Source organism: Equus caballus, chromosome 20 (genome assembly GCF_041296265.1).
Source record: "Equus caballus isolate H_3958 breed thoroughbred chromosome 20, TB-T2T, whole genome shotgun sequence".
In the NCBI taxonomy this organism is placed as follows: Eukaryota; Metazoa; Chordata; class Mammalia; order Perissodactyla; family Equidae; genus Equus; species Equus caballus.
Window position 1 is genome coordinate 9,038,459 of NC_091703.1, and position 13,854 is coordinate 9,052,312.

The window sequence follows — 13,854 nt, forward strand, 5'->3', positions numbered from 1 at the left end:
AATTGGGAGAAGATATTTGCAAACCATATATCAGACAAGGGGTTAATATCCAAAATATACAAAGAACTCATACATCTCAACAACAAAAAAACCAACAACCCAATTAAAAAACGGGCAAAAGATCTGAACAGAGATTTCTCCAAAGAAGATATATGGATGGCCAACAGGCATATGAAAAGATGCTCAACATCATTAGCTATCAGGGAAATGCAAATCAAAACTACAGCGAGGTATCACCTCACTCTGGTCAGAATGGCTATAATTAACAAGACAGGAAACAACAAATGTTGGAGAGCACGTGGAGAGAAGGGAACCCTTGTACACTGCGGGTGGGAGTGCAAACTGGTACAGCCACTATGGAAAGCAGTATGGAGTATCCTCAGAAAATTAAGGATAGATCTACCATATGATCCAGCTATCCCACTGCTGGGTATTTATCCAAAGAAATTGAAAACTCAAATGCATAAAGATACATGCACCCCTATGTTCACTGCAGCATTATACACAATAGCCAGGACATGGAAGCAACCCAGGTGCCCATCAAGGGACGAATGGATAAAGAAGATGTGGTATTTACACACGATGGATACTACTCAGCCATTAGAAATGATGAAATCTGGCCATTTGTGACAATATGGATGGTCCTTGAGGGTATTATGCTGAGTGAAATAAGTCAGAGGGAGAAAGTCAAATACCGTATGATCTCACTCATAAGTAGAAGATAAAAACAATGACAAACACACAGTAACAGAGATTGGATTGGTGATTACCATAGAGGAAGATGGGGGAGAGCAAAAGGGGTGACGAGGCTCACATGTGAAGTGATGGACTCTAATTAGTCTTTGGGTGGGGAACACGATGTAATCTACACAGAATTCGAAATATATTACAATGTACATCTGAAAGCTATGTAATGTTATAATCCAATGTTACTTCAATTAAAAATAAATAAATGGGGGCTGGCCTGGTGACACAGCAGTTAAGTGCTCACGTTCCGCTTTTCATCGGCCCCGGGTTCTCCGGTTGGGATCCCGGGTGCAGACATGGCACCGCTTGGCAAAAAGCCATGCTGTGGTAGGCGTCCCACATATAAAGTTGAGGAAGATGGGCATGGATGATAGCTCAGGGCCAGTCTTCCTCAGTAAAAAGAGGAGGATTGGCAGTAGTTAGCTCAGGGCTAATCTTCCTCAAAAAAAAAAAATAAATAAATAAATAAAAGGAGGAAGGAAAAAACACAATGAAACAAATCTCCCTTCCACAATAAGTGCCCAAACCAAAGGAAGTAAAATAATATTGAACTCCATTCTTCAATTACTCATCATAAGACATCTTAATAAAGTGTTAGTGTAGAAAGAATTCATACAGATTCACACTTGTATATAAGCTGTTATCGGGACAGATTACTATAATGGCTGGGAAGTTAGTATTCATCTATAATAACTATACATGCTTACAGTCTTACATACATTCCCTCTTAGCCTAGTCAGCTTACAAATCCAAATTTTAGACAAACCGTTATACCTGACACCAGAACAATCAGACATCTTCAACAATACTGAAACTCTAGAAATTTCAAGGGTACCCAGAATGAAGGTACTAGTACCAGTATAAGGTAAGGGTCAAAAGTGCATGCACTGGAGTCAGACTGCCTGGATTTCTATCTCAGTTCTGCCACTTAACCATATGTGAGACTTTGGACAAGAAACTCAACTATTCTCAGCCTAGGTTTTTCTGTGTTTAAAAAAAAGAAGCCTGACAATATAAAGAATGGTGTAAAGAGTGGATGAGATAATCCATGAAAAGCAGGGACAGTAAATTTAAATGCCTCCAAGGACAGGGTGGGAAGTCAGCGGACTGAGTGCCTATTGGGAGTCTGACCGTGTTAGGGAGAGGCAAACAGCATGCTGAGTCTCTGGTCTTGGGGGCTTCTGTTCCAGTGGGGATGGGAGAACAGAACAAGCAAACAGACAACATTTGTTTGGTGTGGGGTGAGATCTACTAAGAAGAGGGCTGATGACACACTCCATCATTCACGGGTCTGGTAGAGAAGCAGCAGCCAGCAGATAAGATTGAGAAAGAACAGCAGGCTCCAGTGAGACAGGAGAAAACCAAGCAAACGTGGTGAGTAAGCAAATGTTTGAAGCGGGAGGGTGGGGTAGAAAAGTCTGCAGCAAAGCAGAGTCGGTGCCACATTCAAATTCAAATATTTAAAAACAAAACTTTAGGTGGATACAGTCTGTGGTCCCCCACTTTGTGATCTCTGCATAAAATGCTTAGCCCTGGTTCTAGCATTTGGTAAATACTAGTGTTCAACAAATTTTAGCTGAAACAAAATAGAAATAAGGTTTGTGTTGGATCAGGAACGTCGCAACTCATGCCCCCAAATTTTGGCTCAGATGGCAGCAGTTAAGATCAAAGAATATACAATAATAGAAGGGAAGAGGAAGAAAGAGAGCTGGCTAAGCTAATTTGAGAAGCTATCAAGTGTCATGCCCTTTAATAGGTTCTCATTAAATGTAGCACTAGTAACTGCCCAGGGGCAGCAGCAAACATCTTTTCCCCCATTTAAGATGAGGAAACCAAGGCGGAGAAAGGAAAAGTTACTTGGCCAAGTCACACAGCCAGGAAGTGGTGAACACAGATTCAAACTCACGTGACTCTAACTTCATTTCTCATTCTACTCTTGTACACAGCTCCACACTGCCCTCCCCCTGCCCAACAGCTAGACTTTAGATTGGGTAAACAGCTCATTAATGAGAACAAACCCTAATCACGAGGGGCAGACCGACCCAGAGCATGAGGCCAGTGCTCTGAGAGAGCTTTCCTGAAATGTGGGAAGTACCAGATGAAGGGTTTCACCTCATGTCTTTATTTTCTATCTTATTATAGACTTGTGGGAATTAGGTGTTGAAGAAAGATAAACAGAAAAAAGAAGGAGGAGGAAGGAAGGGCTGACCGGTTGGTTGAAGGGGCTGTATTTTGTTTTCCATTGTTTTTCTTCCATAACTTATATTGCCTCTTCTGGTTTAGTCCAACCTTGATATTTCTTCCATCCCAATAAAAAAATATGATTTTTTTTTTTTTTTTTAATTACCTGGCATGTAAGAAGTCCTACCACCAGAGCCAGAAGATTGCGAATTTTGGAGGCCAGCTGAGAAGTTATTTTCACATCTGGGGGATTCAGGCTCTCATCTTCACAAGGCGAGCGATTCAGGACCAAATTAGAATGTATTATCTTTGCATCCTACATGTACACAATTCAGATTTGTCACAATAAAGACAAAGAATCTGCATTACTTTTTAAGTAAAATGCTGAATAAAATGCCACTGTTAAAAACTCCGAGCAGTGGTTCTCAAACTTTTTGGTTCTCAGAAATCTCAGGGAAAAAAAAAAGATCAAGATCCCCACTTACAAAATCCTTTCTCAAAGGATGCTTCAGATGTCTGGTTATGAGTACCCACAAAATTCCCACATTAATTTTTGCCTCTTACAAAATAATCACAAGAGGCCAGAAATGGCTGTTCTTTAATGTGAGTACCCAAGAACCAAAGAAACTTCTCCAAACCTGTGGTGCATTTTCCATTCTCTCTCTCCATTTTTTTTTTTTTTTTTTTTTTGCTCAGAAAGATTTGCCCTGGGCTAACATCTGTCACCAATCTTCCTCTTTTTTTTGCTTGAGGAAGATTTGCCCTGAGCTAATATCTGTGCCAATCTTCCTCTATTTCGTATGCGGGTTCCCACCACAGCACAGCTGATGAGTGGTGTAGGTCCGCGCCCGGGATCTGAACCTGTGAACCAAGGCCGTGGAAGCAGAGTATGCCGAACTTAACCACTACACCACAGGGCTGGCCCATCTCTCCTTTTTTGTTAATAATTCTTTCTGCAAACAAATTTGTGTAAGTGCCATGCCTAAATATGCATCACCAGATTATTAGAAAGTCTTGAGATCCTGCATTAGAGATTCTGATTTGTGACAATACCTTTGTGATATCTGACTCCATCACATCCCCCAAGTGCTCCTTTAACTGAGCTATCGCAGATTTGGGGTAACTTTGCTCCTCAGTCCTTGCAACCTGATGCTGGAGTTTTGCATTTTCATTTTTGACTTCATCGATCTGCTGCTGAAGTTTTATATTCTCAGCCTTTTCACTTTCAGATATGAATTGCAAATTTTTAACTTGCACCACCAATTTCTCAAGGCTGGATTTCAGTTTCTGTCTTTCTTCCAGGTTTTTCTTTTCATGTTTCTGAAATTCTTCATGTAAAGACAGGAACTCTTGTTCTCGGGCCACTTTTTCCCTTTTCAACAAGTCCAAAGCACAAGTGGTGGCCTTTTTCAACTCTCCTTTGAGTAGCTGCAGCCTCTCTACCTCTTCTGCCTTCTGGCTTAAGGTTTTGTCCATCTCTACGCACTGACTTAGAGTTTTATTTTTTTGTTGCATTTCAGTCATGTACCTTTCCTGGAGACGAACATAATTGCCCTTCATCTTCTTAAGCTCTAGCTGTAAGGTTTCCTTTTCATTCCTAGATTCCTGAAGAAGTGTTTGGGTGTTAGCTAAAATCTCATGCAAATTCTGCAGTGTCTTGTCCATATCATTCTTCTCTAGCATGACTCTGTATTTTTCTTCAATTAATTCTTCGACTTTCTCCTTTAGCTTATTTATGATGTCAACGAACACTTGCTGTTTGGAAGTGTTCATCTGTAGCTCTTCAACCTTCCTCTCTAAATACATTTTACTACACTGTAGGTCTTGGATCAGAGTTTGCTGCTTTTTGTTAGTATGTTTTAATTTCCGTAAGACTTCATTTAAAGCCAAATCCTCTTCCAGAGGTTGTAAGCTTTCCAAGCTTTGCTCTGTGTCAGGTGTCCTGCAGTCCTCCTGAGATGCTCCATCACTCGAAGAAGCGCCTGCAGGAGACCCAGGTGAGGCAACCCCTGGACTGTCCACGCCCTCCACTGTTACTGCCTGTTGGTGACTGGCTGACGCCTTAGGAATATCCCCAGAATTCTGTATTCCTTTTGAAGAAAATGCAAGCTGTAAATCATAGTAAATAAAATAAGCATGAAAGAGTAGAAAGATGATGAACTTTGAAGTCAGACAGAGCTGGCCTTGAATCCTAGATCCCTAGTTTAGTTTCCTCAGCTATAAAAGAACAATGCTAATATCTACTACCAACAATAACACCTACTTAAAAAAATACTTAAGTATCAATTGCTAAATGTATGCACAGTGCCTACCAGCACAGCAGAGCACAAACAGTAGGTGGAGGGTAGAGATATGTATCACATTTACTGTCACAGAAGAAAAGTTAAACTTTGATACCCTCACCATTTCCTATGATGCAAACTTTTCTGAATACATATAAGATAGTTTCACCTCAAATAAATTAAAACAAACTTATCAATTACCCTACAGTCTGTGAGGCCTCTTTTGAATAAAGACTTTATTTCTCATTAAACCATTACCTCACTATGCTATGAATCCTCTCAGCCTTAGAATGTCAGATGAACATGCCTCACGATTGACTTTCTGTCCACAATACAGGTTTTGGGGGATTAAGAAAGGACAGTAAGTTGTAGTAAGAAAATACTGAAATGAATATGACATAAAAACCTCAGTAGGGGTGGGCTGTATAACTTTCTAGAATTTAAAGATACTGGACCCCTGTATTTTAACGGTTTTCATTGTTCTGGGATAAAGACAACTATCTTTGCTGGGGCCTACAAGGTCCTGATATCTGATCTTGATATCTGACCCATGCTACCTCTCCATCCTCATCTACTGCATCCCTCCTGCTCCCTTTAGCGCAGCAACACTGGGCTTCCTTCAGGTCTTGGTAGGTACCATTCTCCCTGCAGCCACAGGGTTTTTGCATATGTTGTTACTTCTGCATGGAATGCTTTCCCATCCACTGTAACCTAATTAACTCCTACTCGTCCTTCGGAACTCAGCTCAATTCCCACCACTTCAGGGAAGCCTTCCTCAAACTCCCTGACCAGGACAGTAAGACCCCCATCTTACTTTTATTCACAGCACTTATCATAGTTGCAAGTTTATATGTAATTTTATACTACATTACATATACTTTACACACACTTTACATGCAACTTTTATTCACAGCATTTATCATAGTTGAAAGTTTACATTTATTTGCGTGATTATTTGTTTAAAGCCTATTTCCTCTACTAGGATATTATTTTCATAAGGACAAAAATCACATCTTTTTGTTTTTTAACCATTACATAACTAACACATAATACAGGGGATAGCACATAATAGATGCCTGAAGGTATTACTGACTGACTGAATAAATGACTAAATGCAATGGGAACAGGAAGGAATAATCTTGAGAAATCCTAATTAAACAGTTTTAAATGTCATTTTCCAGAAATCAACATAGAGAAATAAAGTTCTCTTTTAAATGCTTCTTCCAAATAAATGAACAAAAGATTGCTCATATTTGTAAATGAAACATAATAGCCATATCTCTTCTCATCAAACTCATAATGAAAAGGTATTATTTATGCTATTCTTGAATGATTTCATTTGCCCACACTAATTCTTAAAATTTTTATTTTTTTGTTCAGAGAGTATATAGAATTTACACAGTTGGCATCTTCAGAGCTCTTAGGATATGACATGCATGCCCAGAATTAATAAATCAAAAGGCAATTTAAGGGCCAGCCCCAGTGGCCTAGTGGTTAAGTTCAGTGAGCACCACTTCAGCAGCCTGGTTTGGTTCCCAGGCACGGACCTACACCACTCTGTTAGTGGCCACGCTGTGTTGGTTGCCCACGTACTAAAAGAATAAAACAGAGGAAGATTGGCACAGATGTTAGCTCAGGACAAATCTTCCTCAGACAAAAAAAAAAAAAAAGATAATTTAATGTTTTCACTTTGGTAGGAAAGTAAATATTTTTTGCTTGTCAATAGGAACCCCATGATTAAAAAAAACTTGATTTTTTGGTCAAATAATTTAATTAATACCCCTGTACTTCTTCCTCTTCTCAACCCCCTGCTTCAATTTGATTCACAAAATATAAAAGCTTATTATATTCAAGGCACTGTGTAGATGCTAAGGTATATAAAAGGATGAGTAAGACAGAGCCCTGATCCTCACAGACATTAGCATTTGGTAGAGCTAATCTCCAAGTATGGACTTGATTTTACTAGAAAACTTTGTTTTTAAATTGATTAAGATCTCGGAAGGCATTTTCCACAGAGAAGCAATGTCCTTTGTACTAATTAGACGATTTAGCACTACTTGGAAAAGTCTCAGTTCATATACATTTAAAAAACGCACATACACACACCCTTTAATACTCTACAGCCTGTACTGACCGTCAGAAAATCTTACCTCCTCTGTTTTATAACTAGCTCTCAGATCAAGCAGGTTAAAGTTATTCTCTTTATAAAATGGTTTTTCAACATCACTGTGTACATTTTCCTTACACAAGAAACTTTGAGGTTGACCAGTGTTGAGGGCAGATTCCGCGGGAGTACTTTCAGCCAGTGACATTTCCGTGAATTTCAGCGTCTCTCCATTGCAGTGGATTGGAGGCGGGCTTCTAGGAGGTTGTCTGACACACTCATGAGCAAGCTGCTCTTTATTTGTGGAAGTGCTAGTTCCCTTTGGATTTTCTTCCTTAAATGGACCTTCCTTTCTATTGGTGTCTTTTGCATAATTATATACTTGACTTTGCAATTCTGGCTTCTCCGTGTAAGGTAAGCCTTCTGTCAGATTTTGAAATGTTATCATTTCATTATTAAATGCTTCTGTCTGATGAAGTTTACAAGTGGGTTCAAACTGTCTGAAGGAAGAAATGCTGGTGTCAATCGGCTGAGTTGGTACATTCTGTGAGTAATTTCCAATGTGGACATCTCATTAGAAGGAGAAAGATGGAAATAAGAATTAGCTGACCATAAAGTTACGTGCTTTTATATTCAGACTTATGAAATAAACTCTTAGAGACTTTTAAGAATTATATATATTTCAACCTTTTTTGCTGAGTGGATTTTAGCATGGCATTGTGCTAATAAACAAAACTTTTTCATGGGGGAAAGTTCTCAAATACTGCTACAAAAGGCTTGTTATATATTATCCTGTCCAAATACCATTATAACAAATTCCAAGATACCTTCAAAATTCTTTTGCTGCACTGTAATTTTAAAATGTTTTTATTATAAAATGTGTCAAAAGAATACAAAAGCACAGTGAATAGTATAATAGCAAACACACATAAACTTGCTTAATCTCACAACGATCCCAGGAGCTAGGTAATGTTATTATCCCTGTTTTACAGATAAGGAAACTGAGACATAAGAGATGTTAAGCTACTTGCCTAAGGTCACAGAGAGGGTAAGCAGTGCAGCTGAGATTCTAGAATGCTATTCCTAAATGCTATGCTACACTGTTTCTCAATATGACAAATTACCCAGATTTAAGATGTTTAAAAAAATCAAAAACACATAAGGCAAAAGGGAAAACAGTAAAGTGTTACAAAATTAATTCATGACCCTTCCCTTCTATCTAAATTCCCTTCTTTGCCCCTCCCCAGAGATAACTACAGTACTGAAGCCGGCATGTATTCATTATTCCCATCCATATTTTTCTACTGTTACTCTCATTTATGGACCCTAAATAATATAGATCAAGTTCCCAGACTTTCTCATTTTGTGACACCTCAATATCTCAGTAATTTTTTTCACAGCACCTCTGGACCAAAAGAAATACCTAACAGTTCCATTTATTAAGTAGTTGAGCTCAAACAACTTAATAAGAATTTGTCCCAACAACTTAGCAACTGTTTGAAAATATACATAAGCTGAAATAAAAATATTTTATTTCATCCTTAAACAACCAAACTTACTTGCTACTTGGATGCATTATCTGGCACCACACAATGTCTCAAACCTTGGAATCAGATTGGACAACACCAACCCTCACGTCCTTTCCACACAGATTTTCACGCACGACTTACTTTTTATCACAGCAATCTCCAAAAACCCAGCTTTGCAAATGAGATGTGATAGAAAGGTTTGTAGTACGGATTTATACTGAAAGAGTGAACTGTCTCAAGCTCGTAATTTCTGGGGTCCAGTGGATCCTGTATCACTCTTTCCTTCAAATTTCAAAATATCCTGCAGCACCCTGGGTGAACTGTGGATATATAGTATTGTTTTCTGTGTTTTAAATTTTATGTAAATAGCATCATAGATATATATATCCATATGAAAGTCTTTATTTCACTTAATATTTTGCTCTTCAGACTTAGCCATGTAAATACATGTAGGTCTTCCAGCCTCTAGAATTGTGAGAAAATGAATTTCTGTTGTTGAAGCGATCCAGCCTGTGGTATTTGTTATGGCAGCTCGAGCAGACTAATATACATACTTTGCCTGTTTTGCTGTTATGTGTCTTTTTCTTATTGAAGTTCTTTATTTTGGCTAACAATCCTTTGTCAATCACATATATGCATGTATCTTCTCTCAGTCTGCGGCTTATTTTTTTTTACTTTGTTGATTATGATTTGGTTATATAGAAGTTTTAAAAAAAATTTTAATGTAGTTGAATATGTTGATTATGGCTTGTATATCTTATGTTACTCTCTGAGTCTCACTTTTTTATCAGTAACATAGAGATAAAAAACAGCCCTTATTTAAAAAGAAAAAAAGCCCTATTTCATAGAATTGTTTGTGGGTTAAATGTGATGGTGTATATAAAATGCTTACACAGTACCTGGCTATTATTCTTATTGTTATTATCATAGGACACAAAAAAATCTTAGTTTGTCTCTTTGCATATTGCCAACAAAGAGATACTCACCACCTAACAAATCGTCTAGCGTGCTATAAATTTCTTCAGAAAGTGTGAATTTGGACTCATTTTCCCTTTTTACATTCTTTATTTCATTCTGTATTAATAATAAAAAAGGCATTAATATTTAAAACATCATAAGCCTCTTCTAAAGGTGTATGTACATTGCTATATAATTTTTCTGTTAGTATTTTTTGTTGTACAGGTAGAATGGGCTTCCCAGTATCTTTGCCTGCTGTATATCTGAACTCCCTTTTAATAAAACCACACTAATAGTCAAGATATTAAATGACAAACAAATATCTGGCTATTTTAAATTTTGGTCTTTTGGCAATTCAAATAATGTTAGTATAAACCTATATACAATAACCTATATACCTCTTACTGATAATTCTTTCACGTTTGTTAAACCTGACCTAAACATTAGGGTAGTTGTTATTCTAGTCTTTTAACACTAAAGATAGATAAAATAGGGTCCCAGTAACAACGTGAAATCTGATTCCACTACATACAAATCTATAAAAATTCATGTAGAGCTTATTCTCAAAGTTACCTTAATGCATCTAAGATGAAAGGGTTAATAAGTTAACAGTACAAATAAGCTAGTAAGGGGGGCCCACCCTGTGGTGCAGTGGCTAAGTGCACATGTTCCACTTTGGCAGCCCAGGGTTCACTGTTCGGATCCCAGGTGCAGACATGGCACCGCTCATCCAGCCATGCTGTGGCAGGCATCCCACATATAAAAATAGAGGAAGATGCGCACGGATGTTAGCTCAGGGCCAATCTTCCTCAGCAAAAAGAGGGAATTGGCGGCAGATGTTAGCTCAGGGCTAATCTTACTCCGGAAAAAAATATATATATACACACTAAGGAAAATATTTTAAATGTTTGAGGAAAACAATGGTTTAATCATGAATAGTATATCAACTATGTGGATCTAAATGATGCTCTAAAAAAATCCTTCTCTCTCATTAAAGTCAATTGGTTACAAACCTCTACTCAATAATGTTTTACAGCATTGTTCCACTTATTGAATGCACTTGAAATACAATAAAAACCGAGTTATATTTTATAACAATCTGTTTTTAGACTTGTTGCTAATTCAGATTATTCCTCCTAATGACATTTAAAAAGTATCAAGAACAATCTGCTTGAAAAATAGAACAGCACTGTTCACACGTATTGGTGTTACATTTACACAAATTCTTGGGACTCACTACTGATTTTCAGAGGTAACTTCTAGCTCTAGTCTCCTATGATATTACTCTTTTTCACTAAAATATGCCTTTTGTTCCTTTGGTCTATAAATTTTTTATTAAGAATAAAATGCTCACTGAAATCCAAGAGGGAGGACCTCCTTACATAATTAAGACATTCCTTTTTTACAATTTACTACACAGTATCTGGGACCCTGATAATACCACACTGTAATACTACACTGATAATGCTAATGATACACTGTGATAATACTATAACCAATTTTTTTAAAAGTGAAAATAGTTTTGGGGCTGGCCCCGTGGCTGAGTGGTTAAGTTCGCGCGCTCCGCTGCAGGCAGCCCAGTGTTTCGTTGGTTAGAATCCTGGGCGTGGACGTGGCACTGCTCATCAAGCCACGCTGAGGCGGCGTCCCACATGCCACAACTAGAAGGACCCACAACAGAGAACATACAACTATGTACTGGCGGGCTTTGGGGAGAAAAAGGAAAAAATAAAATCTTACCAAAAAAAAGTGAAAATAGTTTTTCATAAATATAAAAAAGAATTTTGAATACTTTTGAAAAAGAGAAAGTAGAAAACACTCCAAAGCCCACTACCTAGTGAGAAGCAGTGTGAACCTTTTCCATGTCAACAAATATGTGTGTTATCATATTCAAGGTTTACATATCCACTGTACATCTGAACAATAATTTAACTAGGCCCCTACTGATGAAAACATGGGTTGTTTCAGTGTTCAGTTATTATGCATAATTCAGCAAAGATCTCATTTGTATACTTCCTAGAGGTAGAATTAAAAACAAACTAGGCAGTTAAACTCTTGATTTCCTATCACTGAACAGCCCTTTAGAAAGGTTATGCCAATTTATGGGCTGAACCATATGAAGTTGCCAATATTTGTCCATTTTTGAACTACAAAAAGGCAATTTCATATGGCACAACCTAATACATTCCTATTATTTTCCTACACTCTTGCTAATAATTATCAAACATTGGAACAACGTTCATGATCTTGGAACATTACAATCTCTTTTATTTTGTAAGAAAGGGCACTAGGAATTTCCATGAAGGTAGGAAGGAAGTCATTTACATGTAGGGCACTGTATCATTATGAATGACATTTGAATCCTTTCCATACTGACGTGGTGGAAGATGCTCTAGGCTAGATGTCAGGTCCCTTGGGCTCTTGTCCTGTCAGTGACTGAGCTGTTGTGACCATGTCCCTGGCTGCACTCTTGGGACTTCTCGAGGAGGACAGGATCGGTTTTAACACTCTATCTGTAAAATTCTACCTTCCTTTGTACACTAATGGAACTGGGAAAACCAGACCCTGTATTCCCCTCCTCTATGCCTCCACTGGAAATCTTTTTATTGTTCCTCATATTTTTGAAGAAATTTTCACATGGAAGACAATGTGAAGGCTGAATACATCTGTACCTCCCAGAACTTGTAAGCCATGCACACCTGAGGCCAGTCTGAAGTGGTACTGCTGGTTTCCATAAAGAAGGGAGAACTTGAGTGAGTGAAGCCTTGAGAAAAACTGCTGAAATTCATGGCATCCGCTTCTGACATGCTTTCTAATTTTTCAGGAGATGCTTCCAGTTCAAAATGTACAGGATCTGAAGGTGATCCCCAAACTTTCTGACAGTCCTTGTTCCTATCTGTTGAATGATGGAAGGCCTCTTTAAAAAAACATAATTTTAATGTCTATTAGCATACGCAAACAAAAAACTTTTTTCCTTATCCCTCCTCACATTGGAAAAGCAGCAAAGTTCATTGTCCTAGACTTTAAAATGTCATTTGTCAAGTTATTGGAAAAATAAAAGATTTTAGTCTCAGTCTACCAAGGTAACTTTGTATGGTAGTAAATACTAATTTGGATAACAAGAAGTCAATATGTTTGGCTATTATCTAATAATTCCCCCAAAATCCTGGGACTCAAAAGGTGAAGTAATCTCTTAGTTAATTAATCAGAAGATATTTACAAAATATTATCAGAGGGGCTGGCCCGGTGGCGTAGTGGTTAAGTTTGCACACTCAGCTTCGGCGGCCCAGTACTTGCAGGTTTGGATCCTGGGCGTGGTGCTAGCACTGCTCATTGAGCCATGCTGTGGCAGCATCCCACATAAAATGCAGGAAGATTGGCACAGATGTTAGCTCAGGGTCACTCTTCCTCACACACACACAAATTATCAGAGACCTATTAGATTCCACAAAACACTGTACTTCTATTTACTTGATACTTTCATTCAAATATCTCATTACCAAGTCAAATCCAACATCGTAAATCAGTTTTCCCTCACTTTCCTATGCCATACCTATTCTCTCAGGCACTTGGGTTTGAAAACTTGGAGATGTCTTTGGCATCCCTCTACCTCATCATCTGTGGGCTGCTCAGTTACCGAGTCCTGTCCATCTCTCCTCCAAAAATGTTTTTCATAACCCATGCTTTCTTCCCATCCCTATGTCATCACACTGGTCTGCAGTCTCCTGACGTCCTCAGGTCTGTCAGGGGATGGGAGTGGAAAGGACATCCAATCACACTGAATTCAAATTCTTCCGCTTGACTCTCTAAGTCTTTCACAGCCGGAACCTGTTACCCACGCAGCACTCGCCTGTTCTAGTCACATCAGGCCCACCTCCCTGCAAACAAATCATGCTCCTCACCACGTCAGTAGTCTGCCGTGGCAGGTGCTTCTCTCCTAAAACATTCCTATTTACCCAATCGCTACTTTTAAAATTCCTACGCTGTCTTTAACCCAACTATCTATCTTGCATTTCAGCACCTATTCATTTTACCATTTTAGCCTTCACCATTG

At 38.3% G+C, this 13,854-nt stretch overlaps 1 protein-coding gene across 16 annotated transcripts in view; it reads right to left on the bottom strand.

The window, feature by feature from the left end:
- The window catches only part of CAGE1 (cancer antigen 1), a 45,633-nt gene that overhangs the window by 30,198 nt on the left and 1,581 nt on the right, over positions 1-13,854 (bottom strand). For 5 of the 16 annotated variants that reach the window (XM_070244919.1, XM_023624419.2, XM_070244917.1 and 2 more), the window contains exons 2-6: positions 12,500-12,696; positions 9,830-9,917; positions 7,361-7,884; positions 3,982-5,037; positions 3,095-3,244 (exon numbers count right to left, since the gene is read on the bottom strand). In XM_070244919.1, coding sequence (XP_070101020.1) covers positions 3,095-3,244; positions 3,982-5,037; positions 7,361-7,884; positions 9,830-9,917; positions 12,500-12,607 — 1,926 coding nt within the window. In that variant the 5' untranslated portion in view covers positions 12,608-12,696. Of the gene's footprint in view, positions 1-3,094; positions 3,245-3,981; positions 5,038-7,360; positions 7,885-9,829; positions 9,918-12,499; positions 12,718-13,854 lie in introns of all 16 variants that reach the window. The other 11 variants (XM_023624417.2, XM_023624418.2, XM_070244918.1 and 8 more) reach the window with 5 other exon arrangements.